A 22,094-nucleotide genomic window follows, 5' to 3' on the forward strand; every position below is an offset into this window, starting at 1 on the left:
TGTAATATTCATTAGTTTTTAATACAATGTTTTTAATTTGCATGATAAATTTAAAACTTCTTTTTTTTTCTCTTTGCTTTTTGCAGAGGTGAAAAAATTAGACAAGACAATGCTGAAGAATGGCATAGAAGACACAAGGAACATTTTGTCAAACTACCAGAAGGCTTTCAGGAACATGAAGCATATAATTGAAAGGTTGAAAAAGGATTATGAAGCTTCCAAGCAGTATCCACCAAATACAAGATATAATGAACTAAAACGAATGATCAAAGACACAGTAGCAGCATCTGAAAAGCAATGGGTGTGATTCCTCTGAGAGGCTGTTCAATGGGACATCTTTTGTTTATGTGAATGTGTGATCAAGCTGGCAGAGATGGTGGTAAATTACAATCATGGACTAACCTATGATAATTTGATCTATCATTCCATGTATATATATATATATATATATATATATATATATATCAAATATAATATATTAATATATAAAGTATAATATATATCAATACATAAAGTATATACAGTAAATCCTCGAGTATAATCCACACTTTTTCCCCAAAATTTAAAGGTTATATGATGTTAAAAGTGAAAAATATTTTCTAAGTGATAAATATGTAAAGGCAATTTACTTAATATTTATTTTTCACTGACGTTATTACTGTTATTTCTTTATTTTCTACAAACAACAAAGTGTATAAAAAAGCTACACGTTTGCATTATGTTATATATACAATAATAATAAAGGATGTTACCGTATGCGTATTATACACAAGGTTTAGGTTTTTCAGAGGTACAGCCCCCTAAAAATCCCCTGTGTATTATACTCAAAGGCGGACTATACTCGAGGATTTACGGTATATATAATTTAAATAATAAGGGTGAAAAATTGAATATTAATTTGATTAATATCAATTTAAAATCAGTGGCCTAGCAAATTGAAATAAATCTGAAGATTCAGAAAAATTATATTACATACATATGAGAGATAACCACTAAGTGGACATCCTTTTTGCTAGAAGTAAACCACTTACGAACAATCTTTTCTTAGTGGTCAACTTCTAGCAAAAGAGATGTCCACTTAGTGGTCATCCCTCTTATATGTATATAATATAATATATACAGACAATACAGGGTATTTGTAAAGTAACACAACACACGAGTTCTCTCCCATCGGGTCTGTGCATTTAGGCTTTCGATCGATGGGAGAGAACTCTAGTGTGTTGCGTTAGTTGAAAAGCACCGTATATAAAAAGGACCTACTTAAGAGATGATATATAAGCATATATCGTATGAATATATATGATATATAAACAAAAAATATATATAAGTTCTGTTTCAAATTGGAACTATTTTTTTCGTTTTTTTTGTATCTTTTGATAATTATAAATGTCAGCTGAGATCTGAAAAACGTTTTTCTAAAAATTTTTATAAGCTTTTCATTTCTTTCAAACCTTTGTAGTCAGAACCCATGTTTCACTGCCATGCAGCGTAGCTCTTCATACACAAGCATCATACAATCCGTCTGCCACTCTGGAGAAGAGGTCTTTTCTTTTGAACAAGGTAGTAAGCTCTCTGAACTTTGTCTAGCAGCTAAGATAATGCAATGATTAATTCAAAACAATGTGTTTCCATGACAGTCGTGGTTTAACAAGTATTTGCAGGCTTAGGCATTTTTGTTTTTCTAAGATTAGCAGTGTAAGCAAATCTGCCGTGTCCATGACACTGATGTTGTCTAATAGGAAAGCTGTCTCTTCAGGGCTGATACTACTTGTTGAACTAGTGTCATCGCAAATATTACCGTTAGAACATAGAGTCAAAACAAATATGGTTCGGCATCTTTACTCTTTTACTTGCTTCAGTCATTTGACTGTGGCCATGCTGGAGCACCATCTCTAGTTGAATAAATTGACCCCAGGACTTGTTCTTTGTAAACTGGTCTTCCATAAACAACCTTGCCTGGGAGGGTAACCTTCTAGGTGCAATCCCATGGTCAGTCATGACCGAAGGGGGTCTCAGCATGTCAACTTATTCTATCAGTTTCTTTTGCCAAACTGCTAAGTTATGGGGGACGTAAACACACCAACATCAGTTGTCAAGCAATGGTGGGGGGACAAACACACATACATACAAATATATATATATGATGGGCTTCTTTTAGTTTTCGTCTACCAAATCCACTCACAAGGCTTTGGTCTGCCCAGGGTTTACAGTAGAAGACACTAGCACAAGGTGCCATGCAGTGGGACTGAACTCAGAACCATGTGGTTGGGAAGCAAGCTTCTTAGCTTATTTCCACCAATCCATAATCCTTAATCCTAGATGAGTACTTTTGTTATTTAATCAACTTCGTAAAAGTGGAGTAAGTTGTGGAAGAGGGAGACCCAGGAAGACACGGGACGAAGTATTGAAGGCCAATTCCAAGACACTGAACCTTACAGAGATGACGGAGGGACAGGTACATGGCACATCGCTGTACTGAAGAAGACCCAGAATTGAGATCCTAAAACAAAGTGCCACAGAAAAAGTATTGGTGCCTTATAAAAAGCACTGGTAAATAGTGCCATGTATAAAGCACTAGCTGCTTAGCTGTCGGGACACGACATCCTTCACAACTTCTATGCTTCCTGAAATTTTGTCAAATTTTGCCTGATACCCCCCACCCCCGTTTTTTTTCCTTTGTACTTATTCATGGTTCACTTCCTGTGCATTCTACATACTGTTCAGGCAGTTTTGGTTACTTATTCTGATGAGTTGTAGTGCACTGGAGCACTGTATACAATAATTCATTATATATATATAACCTCACCACTTCTTCCATTCATTCACATCACACAACTACAACCAATAGTTTTCTCCTTTGCATATATATTTAGCACTTTTCCTTTGCCGTTCTCCCAGAAACATAAATCTTCAGAAAAATGACCTGTTTATTTTATTAAAAACACTCACTCACTAGAAGATGGATTAATTAATGTTGGCTGCAATCTATTATAATTGACCAAGATAATGTTAACCCTTTCGTTACTATATTTCTGACCAAAATACACCCCTCATGAGTTTCAATTAAATTCTAAAATAATCATGAATTTAGACTAGTCTCATTAAACACCTGTAACTTTTTTTTATTTATCAACATATTAATGTGATATTTGGAGCATAATTAAAGAAAGGGTTTTTAATCAATTCTATTGCATAATTTTTGTTTCAAAGTTCTCCACGGTACTGGGGTACTGTTAGTGTCTCTCACATGTAAATATTGGTTCAGCTTACTGGAAATATATTCATCGCCAAAAGGTTCCTGATCGCTCCAGTAATTTGTTATTCTGGGTAACTGTCTAATACCCATAATAATATTTATGGCAAAAAATGCCCATATTTCATCTACAGTTGCAGGAAACGGTTTGTTTCCGCAGTAATCATTTCAAACAAGCATGCTGGAAAAAATAAGAAAAAGAAGTCTAAAGGTTTTCCTGCTTTCAGTTTCGCGATTCATTATCGTTCACCACGTGCTTTTGTAGCTCATTCATTCTTTTCTTCAATTATCTCCATTTCTTCTGTTGAAAAACCTTCAAATTCGGAATCACTGCCGCAAGAAATGTGGAAAAAAATCTTCCAAAATTCACTGAATTCAAATATCACGCTAAACAATGTCGGAGACAATAACTCAACTGTTTGCAAAGTGAAATCAGGTGTTTTAACGAATGTAGTAACGAGATTTGGGTTCAAATATACATTTAAATAACAATGGGTACTCTCGGCCGGCTACGGCCGGGTTGGTCTCATGAACCAAAAAATTTTTCGGCTGGCTATGGCCGGGTTGGTAACAAAAGGGTTAAAGTAATGGCATGAACAATAAAACTTAACTCAAAATAATTCTTTTACTTTTTTTTTTAATAATATATTAATTTTACATTTTAAAACTTTAATGAAATTTTTGTTGGAAGCTACTTAAAAAAAAAAAAAAAAAATTTTAAACTAACTTATGTACAAGTAAGTAAACTTCCGATATATTTTAATTCATTTTATGAAATTTAAATGAAACAGTTTGAAGACTTTAGTTGTTATATCTTCTTCTCTTATTTGAGAAACCTGCAACATTAGAATCAACTCCAGCTTTCCGTTTTGAATGCTTATTACCAAGTAGATTGAGAAAAGTTTCATAATCAGTGTCCAGACGTAAACACCTGTTTGACTTATCTGCAACACCTTGATTGGGAACTGCAGATGAAAGACAAATGTTAGACGATTTCTCTCTGTTGCAATAATAGTACTTTTTACGTTTCCACCTATCTAAAGAATCTGGTGTAGAAGGAGTCTGTAAAACTTTTGTTGGTAAATTTAATGATGTGGAGACACTGTTTCTATGAGAAGCATCTTCCTCACCAGAAACAGCATTAGATTTTGGTTGTGAAATGACACTACTAGTTTCATGCACACCGTTGTTCTGTCTTTTGACTGGAGTTCTTTTAAGAGTTCCTGAAGTTGCAACGAATCTTTGTGACTCATGTGACATACTATTTATGCAAGATTTGTTTTGAGTAACAATACTTACATTTTCAATCACTTTGGATTCATTGAAGTTATTTAACTGTTTATTTTCTGGAGTAACTACAGACTTTTCAGGAGTTTTTAAACAATGAGGGGCTTGTTTTGTAGGCGTTTTAAATATGCTACTCTCGCTTTTCTCAAGTGCTAACTTATTTGATTTTAATTGTTTATCACCACTACAGTGAGCTGTAGATACTGATGATGATGTTGATGATTGCATTGATGTTTTTTCTGGAGTTGTAAAAAGAGCTTGTTTAACAAGTGGCTTGTCTAAAGAACGTTTTCGGATTACTGGGCTTCTACTAAAAGGAAAAGCTTCACTTTTGGGATTTGGTGTATAGTTTGATGTAATAGAAGTGTTGTCAAATTTGGGAGTACTAGGTGACGGGAACCCCATAAGTTGAGAGAGAGCAAATGTATTGGGTTGATCCAGTGGTGATTGGCTGCTTGCATTGTTTTCTGTGAAAGAAGAAGTAGTAGTAGTCAATTTGGCATAGCGGTCATGGCGCCCAGCAATACGGTCAGCCAGTCCCATATACTTTGCAAAATTTCTGGATTGTAAGCGATTTCGACTTAAGCCATAGAAACCTTTTCGGATCAAAACTTTTGTTTTGTGGTTACACTCTGAACTTGATAGTTCTGAAATAGAAAAAAAAAATAATAATAATATATTCTGCTAATAGGCAAAATAAGGGCTGAAATTTCAGTGGGAAAGGGGACCAGTTGATTGGATTGACACCAGTGCTCAACTGGTACTTAGCATTCTTGAAAGGATGAAGGAATAATAATAATCCTTTCTACTATAGGCACAAGGCCTAAAGGTTTGAGCTGATTACATCGACCCCCAAAGAGAATGAAAGGTAAAGTCAACATTGGTGGAATTTGAACACAGAATGTGAATGTGGACAAAATACCACTAAGCATTTTGCTGGGTGTGCTAACGATTATGTCAGCTTACCACCTTAATAATAATCTTTTCTACTCTAGGCACAAGACCTGAAATTTTTGGAGGAGGGGGGCCAGTCAATTTGATCAAGCCCAGTACACAGCTAGTACTTAATTTATCGACCCCAAAAAGATGAAAGGCAAAGTCGACCTTGGCAGAATTTGAGCTCAGAACATAAAGACAGATGAAATGCTGCTAAGCATTTTGCTGGCATTTTAATGTTTATAATAATAATAACAATAAAAAATACAAAAACATTATATTAACCATTTCATAGGTAAATCACTTTTGGAAATCCTAATTTATACAAAAATAAAACGGAGACTAAAACAAAACAAATGGTTTACTAAGTAGTGATTTACATATGACAGGAATTATAACTCAGCCTCTTGCTTACAATCATCTGATGATAATGTTTGCTGCTTCCTTCAGTGACGAAGCAGAGAACATCTGCTTACAGACATGAACTGAATGCCTTAACTGAATTTAAGCTTCTAAAGTTCTAAACTGATGTGAAGTCAACTTATGGTTTCATCATTTTGATTATAAAACAAGTGCTGAAGCTGGGTCAATTGCACTAGGCCAAGAAACCATTATTAAAGATATGACTGAATTCTGAAGTGAAAGTGGTCCTAAAGTTTGAACTTACAATCAGTGGTTCAAAAATATAGTAATCTAAGATGTGTCACAACATTTAATTTCAAAATAATATTCTGAAAATCTCTAACGTAATCCATTCTTATAGCTGTGTAGAATACAATCTATAAGGAGCTATGTTTTTACGATGGCTGAATTGCCGGCGAAATGCTTTGCGGTATTTCATCTGTCTTTACGTTCTGAGTTCAAATTCCGCCAAGGTCAACTTTGCCTTTCATCTTTTTGGGGTCAATAAATTAAGTACTAGCTGTGTACTGGGCTTGATCTAATCGACTGGCCCCCTCCCCTCAAAATTTCAGGCCTTGTGCCTAGAGTAGAAAAGATTATTATTATTAACAACTTCAGATGTGGTGCATCTGAAGTTGTTAAGAACCCAGTTCAATCCAAGAATGAGTAAGTTCTACAATGAAAGGCATTCCAACTATGACTATCTCACCCTTTTAATTTCTACCAGACATTATTATGTATCTAAAACTAGGCTATCTAATGTGTCCTTCCTTTAGCAATGAGGGAATCGCTTAATTGCCATGAGATATTATTACTCTAGAATCAGAGTAAAGTTAGTGTAAACATGTTTAGTGCGTGTAGCATTGAAATGCTCAGCGAAACATTACTTTCAGGTTTGTGGCATGGCATGGGAGATAACTTTGTTACATCAACTGAAGTATTTAATGAGTTCTTAAGTAAATGCACAACAATGTACACTGGTCTAAAGAGAATTTAAAGAATAAATCATTTCAAGTCGGGGATCTTGTTCAAAACGGGGGCACCAGTATTTTCTTAATGAAACACTTTGAAACTTTGGACACTGGTAGAATGTGTCATATAAAACATCTTTTTCTCTTAGTCTTCTTAACAAAAAAACATACATCACAAGTTATTTCATGTTAAAGTTGTCGTATTTCTGTAATTTCAACCAATGACTGACGTCCATTCAGCCGTAAAAATTAAGTGCTGACTACGTAAACAAACGATTCGCAGCGGTGATAAAATTATTATTTCCTTGTCAAAAAATGGCTGAAGCATATTGGCAGTAGCTAATAAACCTTTCTATAATAGGCACAAGGCATGGTTTTTGAGGGAAGGAGCAAGTCGGTTAAGGTTAGGGTTAGGGAAAACGAACACACGTGTGTTGCCTCTGAAAAATGTCAGAAGTAATGGAGATTAAATACGCTTTACACCGCTTAAAGTGCCAAAGGAGTAAGTATAAACAGCTGAATACTTGTCAGTGATTGGTTGAAATTATCGAAATAAGACAACTTTTTACATGAAATAAATCCGAATACAAAAATTTTTTTCTGTTCTATCACACAAAATAGATAAGTATACGAAGTTTGAAAGTCTTTCGGTACCAAAAACACTACATAAAACATAAATGAAAACTGGTGCCCCCGTTTTGAACAAGATCCCAAGTCGGTAACTGGAAGTAAATCTCTGTTAAAGACATCCAAAGTGCCATGTGATAGTGGTGTTAAACTGGGCAACAGGGTAAGTAAACATATAGTCCATGACAGGATTTGAACTCAGAAAGCTTAAGAGTCAAAACATTTGTTCCAAAGGTACCCCACCAAAAGCTGTAAGAATTCAGTCACTCCACAGCCTTCGACTGGTTCTTTATCAACCTTGGAAGGAGGAAAGGCAAAGTTGACCAAGGCAAGATTTGAACTCGTAGCTGAATAATTACCACAACGGATTTCTCATGAAGAATATTTATGGAAATCAAAATCTAAACAAAAAATTCACAAAACAAATAAATAAGTGATGTACTTACTTGAGCTTTCTATCTCTTTCAAGGGTGACTCTTCAATTACAAGTCTAGAAGACTTTGGTTCCAAAGGTAAATTGTGGTCAGTGTTTGATTGACCTTTTGCCAATACTTCAAGTGGCTCTGTCAGTCTGCTCTGCAGTAGGTGCCAACGCCGCATTACCTGGGACACCTGTTTATGTGCAGGAGTCTCGGCAACAACTGTTTTTCTCCTTTTGCTTTTCACTGAATCTTTGTGATGTCTATGCCTCCGATGAGCATGGGACTTCTCTCTCTCTGTCACAGCAAACGAACGGTGTCTCTCTAACTTCCTGCTATCACTTGTGAAGAGGCTACGCCTGGCCCTAACAGTGTCTTTAGTACTACTAGCAGCACCAGTCCTTTTCTTATCCGAAGAACTAGATTTCGATTTAGAAAGACGTTTCTTTACTGCCTGTGCATTAGATTTCTTACCGACAATGATCTGCCGATTGAGTCTTTCCCCAAGACCTGGCAACACCTGCTTGGTTTTAGATTTCTTGGTTTGTGTTTGCAGGACTGCATTGGGTAAAAACTCTCTCAGAGATTCATCGACAGTAAAGCTACTCACAGAAGGACAAAGCGTTGAAGGTGCATCTGACTCGGGTGACATAACATCAGCCAGGACACTGGGCACTGGCTGCATCAGTTCATCATATATATTAGCTACAACCTGTGGCATTGAGTGGCTGTAATTCTTGAGTAACACGTCTCTGAGAAAGAAAGGCAATAAAGTGAGATCTGAAATGAAAGACAATGTTCGTAACATTGTAACTACATCTTCTACGCAGGATTCCGTAGAGTGAGCATCGTCTTTTGTGTCAAGAGTTTCAGTTTTATCAGATACTAATTGAAGGCACTGAATTTCCATTCGAAGAATAATCTGAAGTTTATATTCTTGTATTTTGGTCTCTTTCTCTAATTCGGGATTTTTGTATTTATGACGCAGATCAGAACAAGAAACATACAAGTGTTCCACCAAAAATTTCTTGGTTTCTGTTTCTGGATTGTCTGTATTGTGAGGTTTTATATAATTAAGGACTACATTTACAACTTGATAGATCTGCTTCCAAGGATCCAATTTCTCTTGGAGGGATGTTGCATAAGACTGATTAACAAAGTCAATTAGATCGTTATTATTAGTAATACACTTAACAAGTGTGTTAACTTCATTAAGAATCTGCTTGGAATCTTCATTCTGTTGCATACACGAAACTGGTTCTTCACTTTCAGCTTTACTTAACTCTTCAGCAACTGCCATGCTTTTGTAGAGAATCATTTCTGCTCGAGTTGGACCAAGAGTAAAACTACGGAGTTTTTTCAGGAGACAAGGTTTCAGATTGTCAGCCTTCTGAGAAAAGCTTTCAGTTGCTTGGTTTGTATCAGGTTTTGAGGGTTTTTCATCAACTAATAATCCCTTGTCTACCAATCTAGAAGGGCTGTTAGCTTTACGATATAACTGTTTCAGTTTCTTCAACAATTCTATTTCCTTTGTATGGAGCTGTTTTTTACAGAATAATTTAGACATTTTTGTCATTTCAGGATTTTCTGCATTAGGAATTGTCCATTTGTTTAAAATAGAAGAATCAAATACAGTATGAGAAGACAGTGCTTCTGGTAAGGTTTTATCTGTGAGAAAAAAAAAAAAAAAAAAAAAAATATTTGAGCAATATTGAACGATAAAAAAAAAAAATCTAAGCTCTACTTTCCATGTTATCATGTGTTGTATAGTTATGCAAATTTAGACATTTGCATGGTTTAGGCAAGTGTTATCTGATAGTTGTCGTTACAGTAACTATTCATTAGAAGGGATTAATAGAAGCAGATCAATTAAAGGAGAGTTGATATAGTAACAGAAACCAATTAATGATTGATGAATAGGACTAACTTATTATTGTTAAATTAAGTAAGTTGAATTGAATACAAGTTTTAACAGTTCTCAGTAGCAATCAACAGTTGTCAGGGGTTCGTTAACCTAGAGATCTATTAAAATCTTTTTCACTTCTGTCTTTCCCCACTCTCTCATACATAACAATATCATGTGCAGACAAGATAACAATACCATGTGGAAACAAGGAGAAATTGAAGCGGAAACTTAATTTACCTGATTGATCCTTGGTGAAATGTTTAGAATGTATTATCTTGGTGGAATATTGCTGTAAAACAGAATCTAGTTTGTCAAAATCACAAGCACTAGAAATTTCTGAATTAGAACAATGTCCATAAACTGGAAAAACAGGGAAAAGCTCTTTCAGTTGTCTATTGAGGCCCATTGGAAGAATTGTCACAGCAGCAAGATTGATAGTGATAGGTTCTAGGACACCTATATAGGGTGCAGCTTCCTCATCGATTTTAAGTTGTACCATCTGAAATTCAACAAGAAGGAATTAAGTAAGATGTGACTCTAAGTGTAAACGTGTGTTTATATAAAATATTTTCACTTTTTTATGCAATGTCACACATTCATAGTATATTTCTGAAATCGCACAAATAACAAAAAGAATCCAATAACAGGTAAACCAATAAATGTCCCTTGGTTTGGATTGTTTCAAGGTCACAGAAAGGGGATTACACTTTCAGGTCTCTGGTTAGGCTAAATTTCAATGTGGAATTGACATTTCCACTCACTATTTATCCCATGTGGACTCTAGGTCCTTCTGCTGGTTCATTAGGCAATGGCAGAATATTTACCATTCTTGACTTCTACAGTACAAGCTTTCTTGCTGTGACATTTGTGATACATTTTCTGTGAAAATGTGATTTTCATTCTTTTATTCTTTTACTTGTTTCAGTCATTTGGCTGCGGCACCGCCTTTTTAGTCGAGCAAATCAACCCCAGGACTTATTCTTTGTAAGCCTAGTACTTATTCTATCGGTCTCTTTTTGCCGAACCGTTAAATTACAGGGACGTAAACACACCAGCATCGGTTGTCAAGCGATGTTGGGGGGACAAACACACACATATAAATATATACAACGGGCTTCTTTCAGTTGGTTGTCACTTGATATACAGTGTAGTAATATGTTTTCAATTCCATTTTGAAATGAACTAGAATCAAGATTAGAAGAATTATATAAACCTTATAAATTAAATTCAGTTTCTGTTTTCTTTTTAAAAATTTTTTTGAGAATTTCCACAAGCAATTGAGTTAACTGAAGATTAAATAGTAGCTTCAGTTAGTAAGCTTCGTACCTACGAAAGTAAGAGAAAATGAATTAATTCCCCTTAATAAGAAACATTGAATGATGTCCCTTGTTCTTGCTCACTCAGGAATGCAACAACTGGGAATAAACATATTGGGAATGGTTTATTTTAAAGACTGTATTAAACAGGCGGCAGCGGCAACGGCAAGTACAGACATCTATATATCACTATGTATATTAATTTCTATTAGTGTTGTATTTTATAGTAACTGAGCTAATTTATGAAGTTATCCTCATTATTCTGGTGATGCTGTTTTTCAAGGAGAAATCAACTACATGGACGTTTATTGGAAGAATCAGAACAAATATAGGCGGGTTTATATTGGGGTTCAAATTATGAAATAACTGTTAATATGGACAAAGTTAGTAAAATACTTGTTCAGATGTGTAATGTTAGAGTGCATGAACGCTGGAACAGATGAGATGAGAAAGAAACTATGTATCGGAATCAGCTGTAGTATGTAAGGAAGAAGAATGTATTGGCATGGACATGTAGTAGGAAGGATGACAACTGAGCAAAGAGGTGTCAGGCAATCCAGGTAGGAGCTTGAGATGGAGTGGCAAAAGATGACCTCAGGATGTCAAACCTTGTGAATAAGATGACAAGGAATTGCAACAGGTAACAAGAGACCTGGCTGGATAAGACCTGTCCAACCCATGCAAGCATAGGAAATCAGGTGATGATGATGATGATGAAAAACAAACAAAAAAATATACAAAACATACACATACTACATCAATCCACAGGAAGAAGTAGTCACTATGAAATGAGAGTTAAAAAAAAAGGGTACAACATAATTGACAGAGAAAAGAATCTATGGAAGTTAGATATAAATGGTTGTGTTGGTTATACCTGAAAGTGAACGAGTTAATAGAAATAATAAATAAGGCGGCGAGCTGGCAGATTATATTGATCCCAGTGTGTAACTGGTACTTATTTAATCGACCCCCAAAGGATGGAAGGCAAACTTGACCTCAGCGGAATTTGAACTCAGAACGTAGCGGCAGATGAAATACTGCTAAGTATTTCGCCCGCCATGCTAATGTTTCTGCCAGCTCGCTACCTTGTACACAGAATTAATATTGACAAACTTCAGGGTCATGAGCTATAAGCAAAGAATAAATATTATTATTATGATGCCATACCAAATGTAAATTGGTTTTAGTCAAACTGAGGAGTAAATTCTGGAACATGGCTATTTTTGAGGATGCTCTTTCTTTGATGTTTTTCTTTGATGAAGTTCCTTTGTGTACTGTTCTTAGAGATTGCTTAATGTGAGTAGAACTGGTTGGATATGAGGTTGAATGTTCTGGAAGTGGTGTACAGAAAAACACATGATCGGAGCAGTTGTTGAGATCAGAAGTTTCGAGATAACCATATATTTCCATTTGTAATGATAATGGATGTTGTGTAGATCGAGTTAAAAACTTATTTTTAGAAGTGGAAGCTGAAGAATTGGATGGCAGTTTCTCAGGATTTTCAACGACAAATTCAAAAGGAGACATTATTTTATCTAAGCTGTGTTTGCCCATGAAAGACACAAGATTTTTGTTGACACCACAATCATGATCTGTTGAGTTATTTCTACTGCAAAAAAAAAAAAAAAAAAAAAAGGTTTTATAGGAATAATAAATTAAGAATTCAAAAGAAAAAAAATCCTACTCAAACATTTCAGATTAGATAAAATATATAGATTTACGGAGATGTACTTGCATAGCAAGTGACCTGATCTGAGATCATGTGCTGGAACGAAAACAATTGCAGCGTGGAAGGTGTTTATAAGCCATTTGAAATAATACACAAAAGCCGTCAGATTCACTTCAACATTTAAATTTAATTTGTCAAAATATTTTCGTCGCTTTGAGACCGCGACCTGTTCACTGACAAAATTGTGCTGCATCACTTATATAGAATCAACTATATAAGGCTGTTATGAAAGTATGGACTGGTAATCTGGTAATATTGGACAATCTTCCTTCCTACTTACTATAAGCCAGAACTTTCTGAATAGTATATCAAGTGAAAAATTACCTTGAATTCTTTTAATAGTACAGCCTACCTTATGGTGAGCCATGTCTCATGCAACTAATTTCTCGGAAAAGGTTGCCCAGGTCTGTTATAAGCCATAGCAGCGAGCTCATTATTATCCTCAATGCAGTCCAGAACTAATTCATATTCTAATCTTTTCTATTTCCATCTTGTTTCACCCAGAAGAAAGAAAAGCATTCAGACCTTGTTAATTATTGTGCTATCATCCTTACAAATCTTGAAAACTTTTTCTTTTGAAGTCACTAACAGTCTATTCAAAGATACTAAAATTAATTGGTAATCTACAAAACAAAATGATTGAAATACATACTCTTACTCTTACTTGTTTCAGTCTTTTGACTGTGGCCATGCTGGAGCACCGCTTTTAGTCGAGCAAACCGACCCCAGGACTTATTCTTTCGAAGCCTAGTACTTATTCTATCGATCTCTTTTGCCGAACCGCTAAGTTACGGGGACATAAACACACCAACATCGGTTGTCAAGCGATGATAGGGGGGACAAACACACACATACATATATATATATATATATACATATATACGACGGGCTTCTTTCAGTTTCCGTCTACCAAATCCACTCACAAGGCTTTGGTCGGCCCGAGGCTATAGTAGAAGACACTTGCCCAAGATGCCACGCAGTGGGACTGAACCCGGGACCATGTGGTTGATAAGCTAGCTACTTACCACACAGCCACTCCTAACAAAAGCCTTTGACAAAACATCACATAAAAGCATCCAGGTCAGACCTTTTCCTAAAGCACATGCCCAAAACTAACCACATGGATCCAAAATAACTACACAAGCTGGACCATATCTTCTTGTGCATCAATCTGTTCATTTTCCATCTCACCCTTCATCAATAACCATAAACCAATACAAATATATGCAGATGACACACTCCCATTCTTCAGACATTTTATCTGTAGCAGAGATCTATCATACCTGTGAAATCTCCATTACGTCTGCCACCTAACAGCTCATATTGCAATAATGTTTAATGACATCAAAAACATATCTAAATCACATTAGTCATTGTGCTAGAAGAAAATTCAACTAAAAACAATCTCTGTCACTAAAATAAGGCAACATCACTAACAAAAAGAACTTTTATCAAGAAAATTTCAAAGGATTATAATTTTTCAAATCACTCTATTCTTTAAAGGTCCAACGTATTTTGATATTTGCAATTACATTTCAATTGGTTTGATCTCATCATAATCAGTTATATTCCTGACTGGATTCAAACTAGGAACCTTTATTTCTAAAGTACATGGAACACACTTTAACCTTTCATCATCTGATACAAGATCACCTCCTCAAAGATTCTTTGTCTTGCAAGTTACTTGGTGATCCCCACCAGTGCTGTAAAGTGGTTGATATTCGGAAGGGCATTCGACCATACAAACCATGCCAAAACAGACGCAGAGGTCTAGTGCAGTCTTGTCTAGTCAGCTTCTGTGACACTGACCAACCCATGCCAGCATGGAAGGCAGACGTATGATGATGATGATGGATCAGTACTCTGGTGGTTGATGCCATTCTTACTTTTAGTTTAGAAATAAAGGTTTCTAGTTCAAATCGAGCCTGGTACTAATGAAACACCTGATAATGTGTGTGGAGGTGGTTGATCTTTGTCCTTTGACAAAGAGGATTCATTTGTTGGACCAACTGAATAACCTGCTCTTGAATTAATGTGTAAGTGGGCAAGCAGTCATATCATAGATATATGTACCCTTAATGTAATTCTCAGAACCAGTATGACACAAAACAGGACAAAATCAAACTATTTGAATTACAAGTACAAGTCACTTGATGGGCTACATAGCCGTTTGGCAAAACACACTGATGAAATAAGTACTAGGCTTACAAAGAATAAATCCTGGGGTCGATTTCTTCGACGAAAGACGGTGCTCCAGCATGGACGCAGCCACACGACCGAAACAAGTAAAACAATAGAAAAAAACTATGCCATTTTAACTCTGAGCAACGCCGGGTATCTTTGCTAGTATATAATACAACCATACCACATTGGATCAAGATATCTTAATACTATTAACTTTCTCTTGAAAGAAAACCTCTTTTATAGTGTTTAATTTATTGTAGCAGATTCAAAATTTGAAAATCTGAAGAAGACTGTCTTTAAAAAAGTCATAAAGAAGAGATGGGCTTAAAATTCCATGTTAAAACAAATAAGTGCTCAGAAGTGTTTATAAAAACTTAAAGAAGTGTTAAGAAATAAGATTAACTGATCGTTCAATTTCGAAGAGACACTGATTTGTAAGGAATAAAATAAAATAAGCTTTATTCGCTGCCAGAAAAAAAAAAAAAATCACTATAATGCTGAATAGAGAACTAAGTATTAAAAAAAAAAGGGGAAATAACTTTGAATGACTTTATCAACAGAAATGTAGCTTTCGGCTTTGCTTGATGGAATACTAGCAATATTGACTTCATGTAGTGAATTGATTTTTCTTGTTACATAAAACTATGGTGAAACTAAAATACATGAAAGCTGAATCAAGGAATTTTTTTTTACATTTGTAGAAAGTAATATAATTTCATTAAAATCTGTGATTGAAGGTGCTGGGCTATAGTTTAAAATCTCATTTCAAATCTTGTTACAATTATATGCATGATGTATTAGTTTGCTTGCCTCTATTTGTATAAACAGAATTAAAAAAAACAACACTTAAATGATAGTTTAGAAAGATAAATTAGAAAACAATTCTAGCCTGCAAGTCAAACAAATTAAATAAATAAATACACTGAAGTATAATTATTCATAGAATAGCTTACTTACATTAAAGTTTCCTTAAAAGAGTTGTTAGAAGGTACAAGTAGCAGAGAGCACAAATCTTGAACTCGTTCATCTGAAAGACAGCAAGAAAGACGAAAGTGATAAAGTTTAAAGCTTCAGAATTTAATAGTTTTATACAATAGGAGTAATGATCTCAAGTTCAGATTCATGACCTCCACATCAGACAGTGGTTGTGGAGAGAACATGCTGAGGTCTTCATCCAGTAGTGGACTGAACACAGGCAATCAAATCAAATTGAATCTAATAAAAGTAATGAAATTTAATGCCTTCTCTTTCAACATCAATTATCGTTAATGCATAGCAAATAGCTGTTTGTTTATTACCCCTTTTGTTACCGTATTTCTGTCTGTGTTTCAATTTTTTAAATAATGAAGAATTTAGTAAAATAACTCTCATTATTGAGATAGTGTTTGGAACATGAATTATTAGGAAATTTTGATGAAAGGTTTTAATTTAGATCGCTTTAAAATAGGAAGTTTGTATGATAGAGACAGGTAAATAAATGAAAAGGCATTACATTATTAATAATGGCAAGAAATATATTGATAATGGGACACAAATTTAATATTAAAGCTAATATGTTATCACATCATCATCATTTAATGTCCATTGTTCATGCTGGCAAGCTGCAACAGACTCCAGTCTGACTTGGCTTGGTTTCTATGGCTGGATGCTTTTACGTGGTGCCACACAGACGTTTTTACATGACAACACACAAGTGGTTTTACGTAACACCATCATCAATGCTCTACACCAGGGGTTTTCAAACTTTTTGACTTGCGGACCCCTTTATATTTCAGGCTTTACCTTAGGGACCCCCTTATAAACGCTTATGAAATTTATACATAGATATTTGCTTAAAATAACATATATTTTTACATTTATTTAACAGTATTTAACAAATAGGTTTATTGTCAATTAAAAGATTTCGATTAAAAAACATATATAAAATCAAATTGCCCATAAAAAGTATTTGCTGTCTACGGACCCCCTGTGGTCCGCGGACCACAGTTTGAAAACCCCTGCTCTACACCACCAGATGGAATGATCTTAACACTTCTGCTGCAGAGTATGAGTTTTCTTGAGTACAGCAAGGCACCAGACACCTTGGTCCTTTGACATCTCGCCTGACCACAGTTCATGGAAATACTGGTTTCAAATTTTTTGGCCAGCAATTTTGGGAGGAGGAGTTCAGTTGATTATATTAACAGTTCAACTGGTATTTATTTCCTTGGCCCCAAAGAATGAAAGGCAAAGTTTACCTCTGCAGAATTTGAACTCAGAAAGTAAAGACAGACAAAATGCCACTGAATCTGCCAGCTCGCTATCTTAAAAGTTTGTGGAAATAATGATTGCTAAACATTGGTCCAAGCTCAGGCATTTTATGGAAGAGTACAGTTGATTATAATGACTCCAGCAAGATTTGAACTTAGAATGTAAAGAGATGTAAGGCATTTAATCTACTGTTTCTTCCACTAACCACTTCAACATAATATAATGAAATAAAGTTCTAACAAAAGTACAACCTACAAATTTTGGAGGATGATCATTAACAGTGACACATGATGACTGGTAATAAAAGATGAGAGATGGTGCAAGATGTGATAGTAAGTGGCTTGAGAAGAGGAAGTGAAGAGGGGGGATGGTGAAAAGCATTAGATAAGAACAGTTCCTCATGCATAGGTGCCTTGATGGTGGTACAGGTAGAGTGATCGAGACAGTGGTGGAATATGCATATGTTCAATGCTATCTCTCATTGAATGGACAAGGTGCAATGAACAGGAGAGGGTGCCAGAGAGATGAGAAACGGACAAAGTGGAGAGGAGAAGCCCACTGCTATCTCTTACTACACAGGCAGCATGAAACAATAGATAAAAGCAAGATTTTTCTTCTCTCTGATTGACACATTCTGCCATCCACCCACCTTTTGCTAAGTAAATATTATCTTCCACTAAGTTATCCCCTTTCTTAACTAAAACTTTATTTTGTTAACTGTAGAAACAAAATACAAAAAGGAACAAGAATACTTTATCAACTGTGAAAGAAAATAAATGTAAAAACAAACAATAATATTTAAGTGAGAAGCTTACCTTTGTGATAAGTTAATCTAGCCTGAATGGAGCATATGCTACTTGGGTTGCAAATTTGGCTGGAATTGTTAACTGGTGTAACACTAGAGTTGTTTGGCTTGGAGATGAAATAGTCAAGTAAGCAGGTTACAGGAAGGACACATCTTGATGGTTGATCATAACATTTATTACCAATACTATCTGGAGAACGAGGGAGGTCATTGACTTTTGGTGTGTCTTCCTTGCCAACTGTATCACTCATACTCTGGAAACCTACAGGCTGTTCACTTGGTTTTGGATGTTCATTTTTTGTCAGAGAAGACTTTTCCTCAATCTGCCTTGTAACTGTGTGTACAGAGGACCAGTATGTTTTGCCAGTATTTACTAAGGCATCTAATGGTATAAGTTTTCCTCCTAGTTGAGTTAAAGCTTCAGATACAATATTGATTGAATCTACCATTTCGCTGGAGATCTAAAAAGATTAAGATATTTAAAAGAAATTGAACACTGCTGTTATTTATAACTTTCACATATACACATACCAAACTCTTAACCCCTTTGTTGCTATATTTCTTTTGAAATGCACTGCTGTTTTTGCCACTAACTTTGAAAATAACAAACTTTAGAGTTTGGAACATAAATTAACATGAAATTTTGAGGGAAGGTCCTAAAATCACATTAACCCTTTTGCATTTAAACCAAATATTGTACCTGTTTTATGTTCAAACCAACTAGATCTGATTCACAAGGCTATTCTAAAAATAAATAACCATATCATCAAAATCTCAAAGCTACAAGATAATGCATGATTAATTAAAAAAAATAATATGAATAACTAAGCATCATATTTGACAGAGTGATCTGAAAGTTCAAGTTTGTATTATGGAACCAGAGGTGGTCTTGGATAAGGAGTTTACCGGACTACAATAAAGAGGGAAAAGTATTCAATCAGAAAAGTGTAAAAAGCAAAAAGAGAGAGAGAAAAAAAAGGTTTTCACTCTCCAATTATCGATTACTTTCATAAACAACTAAGTTGATTTGTTATTGGGCTTCTAGACTGAAAATAAGTGAGACGAACTAGTCTCACCTATTTTTTTCTAGATATAGTGTATCTTGGACTACTCTACTAAATACGCCCTTCTCCCTTTTTTAAAGAGGTTAAGTATGGATCTGAGAGTAACTTGGCTGCTATTTCTAGCTAGCCGAGTGACACGTATACGCCCCCTCTACCTACTTCAAGTTAGCCTTGTCACTCAATCAAGTGAAAGTCTAAAGAATTGAAAGTTATTAACAGTTGACAAATCAAATTCTAGTCAAGTACTCGTTTAAAAATTTGTTGTGCCTTAACAGAAACCGTTAACATTTGAAGTTATAATACATCCAGTTATTTTTTTAAAAGTGTGAGTTTGTGTGTGGGGGAGGTAGGTGGTAGAAAGAGGTCTCTGGTTGAGAATCAATATATTTCTCCCTATACATCATAATTGATACAAAACTTAAGATAAATGGTTTATGAAAAACAATAGTTGAGCATTTTAAGAGATTTTAATCCAGTCAGCACAAGGCCAGCAATTTAGGGTTAGAAGATACCATCGACCCCAGGACTTGAGTAGTACTTTATCTTATGAACTCCAGGGAAGAGGGATGAAGGGTAAAACTGACCACAGCGGAATTTGAACTGAGATTGTATAGAACCAGAAGAAAGCATTTAGGGGCCAAAGAAGTTAGGCTCTTCGTTTTCACCTGACCTGATAAGAATAGTAGACAAATCTACTGGAAATCAGATCCGACCATCTTGTAATGGTGTCAGGTATGATGTACACTGCCTTACAAAAATACTAATCCTGAAAAATAAGCGGAGGTTAAGTAGTTGGGGACCTTTAATTACAGGCCGGTAATTTTTCAGATTAACACACGCACGATCTTCACTAGGGTGTTAGGGTCAGGGTTAGTGTTTTAGGGTTTGGGTTAGGGAATTCCGCCCCTAACCGTAACTCTAAAACCCTAGTGAAGATCGTGCGGGTGTTAATCTGAAAAATTACCTACAGGCCTTCTCAATCAAGTGTGACTGAGGGTTAATCAGAAAAAATATATTTTACCAAAATAAGCTTTAATTACAGGTCTGTACGATCGGTTAATATCTAGATCCAGGGTCAACTTGGAGGAAAGTAGAAAAACAATAACAAACAACAATAATATTAATAATAATAATAATAATTTCTTGCCTTTTCCTCATGCTTTAACCAATCTTGGTCAACCCAATAAAGTGATAGGTTTCGATTAACTCGAAATTCTCTAAACAGAGCCGGAGGCATGAACGAGTCCAAAAACACTTCTGAATCAACAACAAGTTTAGCAGCAAAGTCTTTGAATTCCATTGTAGATGTCGGACATTTCTGGAAAAGAAAGACTAAGTTGTGTGGAGAAACCTCACTTGAAACAATGGCACTGTGTTTTCTGGAAGACCGAATACTACTCCTTCCGATCTTCCTGACGGGAGACGTGATGTCTGGACTTTCCCAATGGAAGTCGTAGACAGCATAGGATAAAGTCCTTTTCAAACATTCAGCTGCTGATGGACTGTTCGACTTCCTCCTTTCGGAAGAATGTCCACTGTTGACCTTGCTGTCAACAACTTTACTCCCTGATTGGGTCGGCGCGCTGGAACCATCATCTTCGAACTCTCTTTGTAATTCTTTTTCGAATTCTTCGAAATGTCTAAGTTTGAAGTCGTTGAATTTGTGATGTTCAGTCTTACCGGTGAGTTTTCCAGAGTCAAAAAATTTATAACCCCACTGGAGCGATGCCTGTTTCCGTTTCAAATACACGATCTGTTGACTCTGTTCCTTTAAGTTTTCGGCCGAACAGTCATTTGGATCGTTACACTGGTTACTATTACCGACCAAATGATTAACAGCACCGCTTAAACGACTGTTTAAATTTGAACTGATATCATTAGCAGAGCTTGAGGTGTCGTGATCTGAAATAACGTGAGGTTGAATCTGTGAAAACAGATAAGAAAGAATACGAAATGATGATACAGATATGGATTTCCATGAATATGATTTCGGTGGATGACAACAGCAGTTCTGAGATCCAGACTTCGGAGACGAAACCTCACTAAATTTATGACTGGAATTCTTCTGTTGACTTCTTTCACTATTGTTAGATGCAGGACGAATATTTTTCAGTGATTTATCAATAAGAAAAACCACTTGATATTTTTGACGGCGATCGATATACATTTCTACAGAAAATTAAACCAACACGAAGTTAAAGATTTCCTGTTTGTTTACACATCTTATTCATCAATATCCATTTTAAGTAATATGTTTTTTTATACAAGCACTAACTTACAAACAATTTTCAGTGAAAAAAGAAGACCAGTATTTCCAAGTTCAAGAGAGCAAAGTTCATAAATAAAATTTACATTTTTTTTTTTTACAAACTTCCCGCTGTTGAACAATACAAACGACAATCCCACAATACTTTGCGAAAAGTCAGAGACCAATTTTCAGCCGCTATAGTTTCGTATTTGCTCGGTGATAAATCAATCCATCGTAAAGTAGATTATATACATTTACAGTTTATTTTGACAACTGATAAATAATGCTTATAAGAATTATTCATTCGTAAAGAATACTTTCAGCATATTTGAGAGATGTTTCTGGTATTTATTAGGTCCATTTTAAAATTCGCCAGCTGATTTTTAATTGCTCATTGCCTTTGACTCTGGTTCTCAACTTAGTTCTATATGACTCGTGAGGTTCCATTTAAGATTTTGTTGTTAAAATATATATGAAATAAATTAGTTATACCGTATATACTCGGCTATAAGTCGCACATTTTTTTTTACCTGAAATTTTCACCTAAAGTTGTGGGTGTGACTTATAAGCGCATCCTATAAAAAAATCCTAAGATTTTTTCGGAAAGACTTCCGCCCTCGCCCCACCCGTCATTTTCTCCCAAATTTGTTTATTAAAAATTTTTTTTTGCCAAAAACTCGTTTTTGGATACGGAGAT

At 35.3% G+C, this 22,094-nt stretch overlaps 2 protein-coding genes across 8 annotated transcripts in view; one reads left to right on the forward strand and one right to left on the reverse strand.

Annotated features, from left to right (window-relative positions):
• Positions 1-3,875, forward strand: part of LOC106876724 (uncharacterized) — a 66,232-nt gene extending 62,357 nt beyond the window's left edge. For all 6 annotated transcript variants that reach the window (XM_014925397.3, XM_014925398.3, XM_089349746.1 and 3 more), the window contains exon 3: positions 87-3,875. In XM_014925397.3, the coding sequence (XP_014780883.1) occupies positions 87-307 (221 nt within the window). In that variant the 3' untranslated portion in view covers positions 308-3,875. The remainder of the gene's footprint in view (positions 1-86) is intronic.
• Positions 1,293-21,574, reverse strand: LOC106876729 (uncharacterized). 2 transcript variants are annotated; one of them, XM_014925407.3, is made up of 7 exons: positions 20,297-21,574; positions 18,096-18,546; positions 15,988-16,057; positions 12,285-12,726; positions 10,039-10,300; positions 7,923-9,563; positions 1,293-5,187 (listed from the first exon to the last, which is right to left on the reverse strand). In XM_014925407.3, the coding sequence occupies exons 1-7, from the start codon at positions 21,314-21,316 to the stop codon at positions 4,055-4,057; spliced, it is 5,019 nt and encodes a 1,672-aa protein (XP_014780893.2). In that variant the 5' UTR covers positions 21,317-21,574; the 3' UTR covers positions 1,293-4,054. The 2 variants fall into 2 exon arrangements, with proteins under 2 accessions (XP_014780893.2, XP_089205871.1); XM_089349745.1 differs by lacking the exons at positions 15,988-16,057; positions 18,096-18,546; positions 20,297-21,574 and adding an exon at positions 13,199-13,352 and having other exon boundaries at positions 4,021-5,187.
• Positions 21,575-22,094: the final 520 nt, after the last annotated feature.

The sequence above is a fragment of the Octopus bimaculoides genome, chromosome 3, assembly GCF_046866305.1.
Source record: "Octopus bimaculoides isolate indiv1 chromosome 3, ASM4686630v1, whole genome shotgun sequence".
Lineage (NCBI taxonomy): Eukaryota > Metazoa > Mollusca > Cephalopoda > Octopoda > Octopodidae > Octopus > Octopus bimaculoides.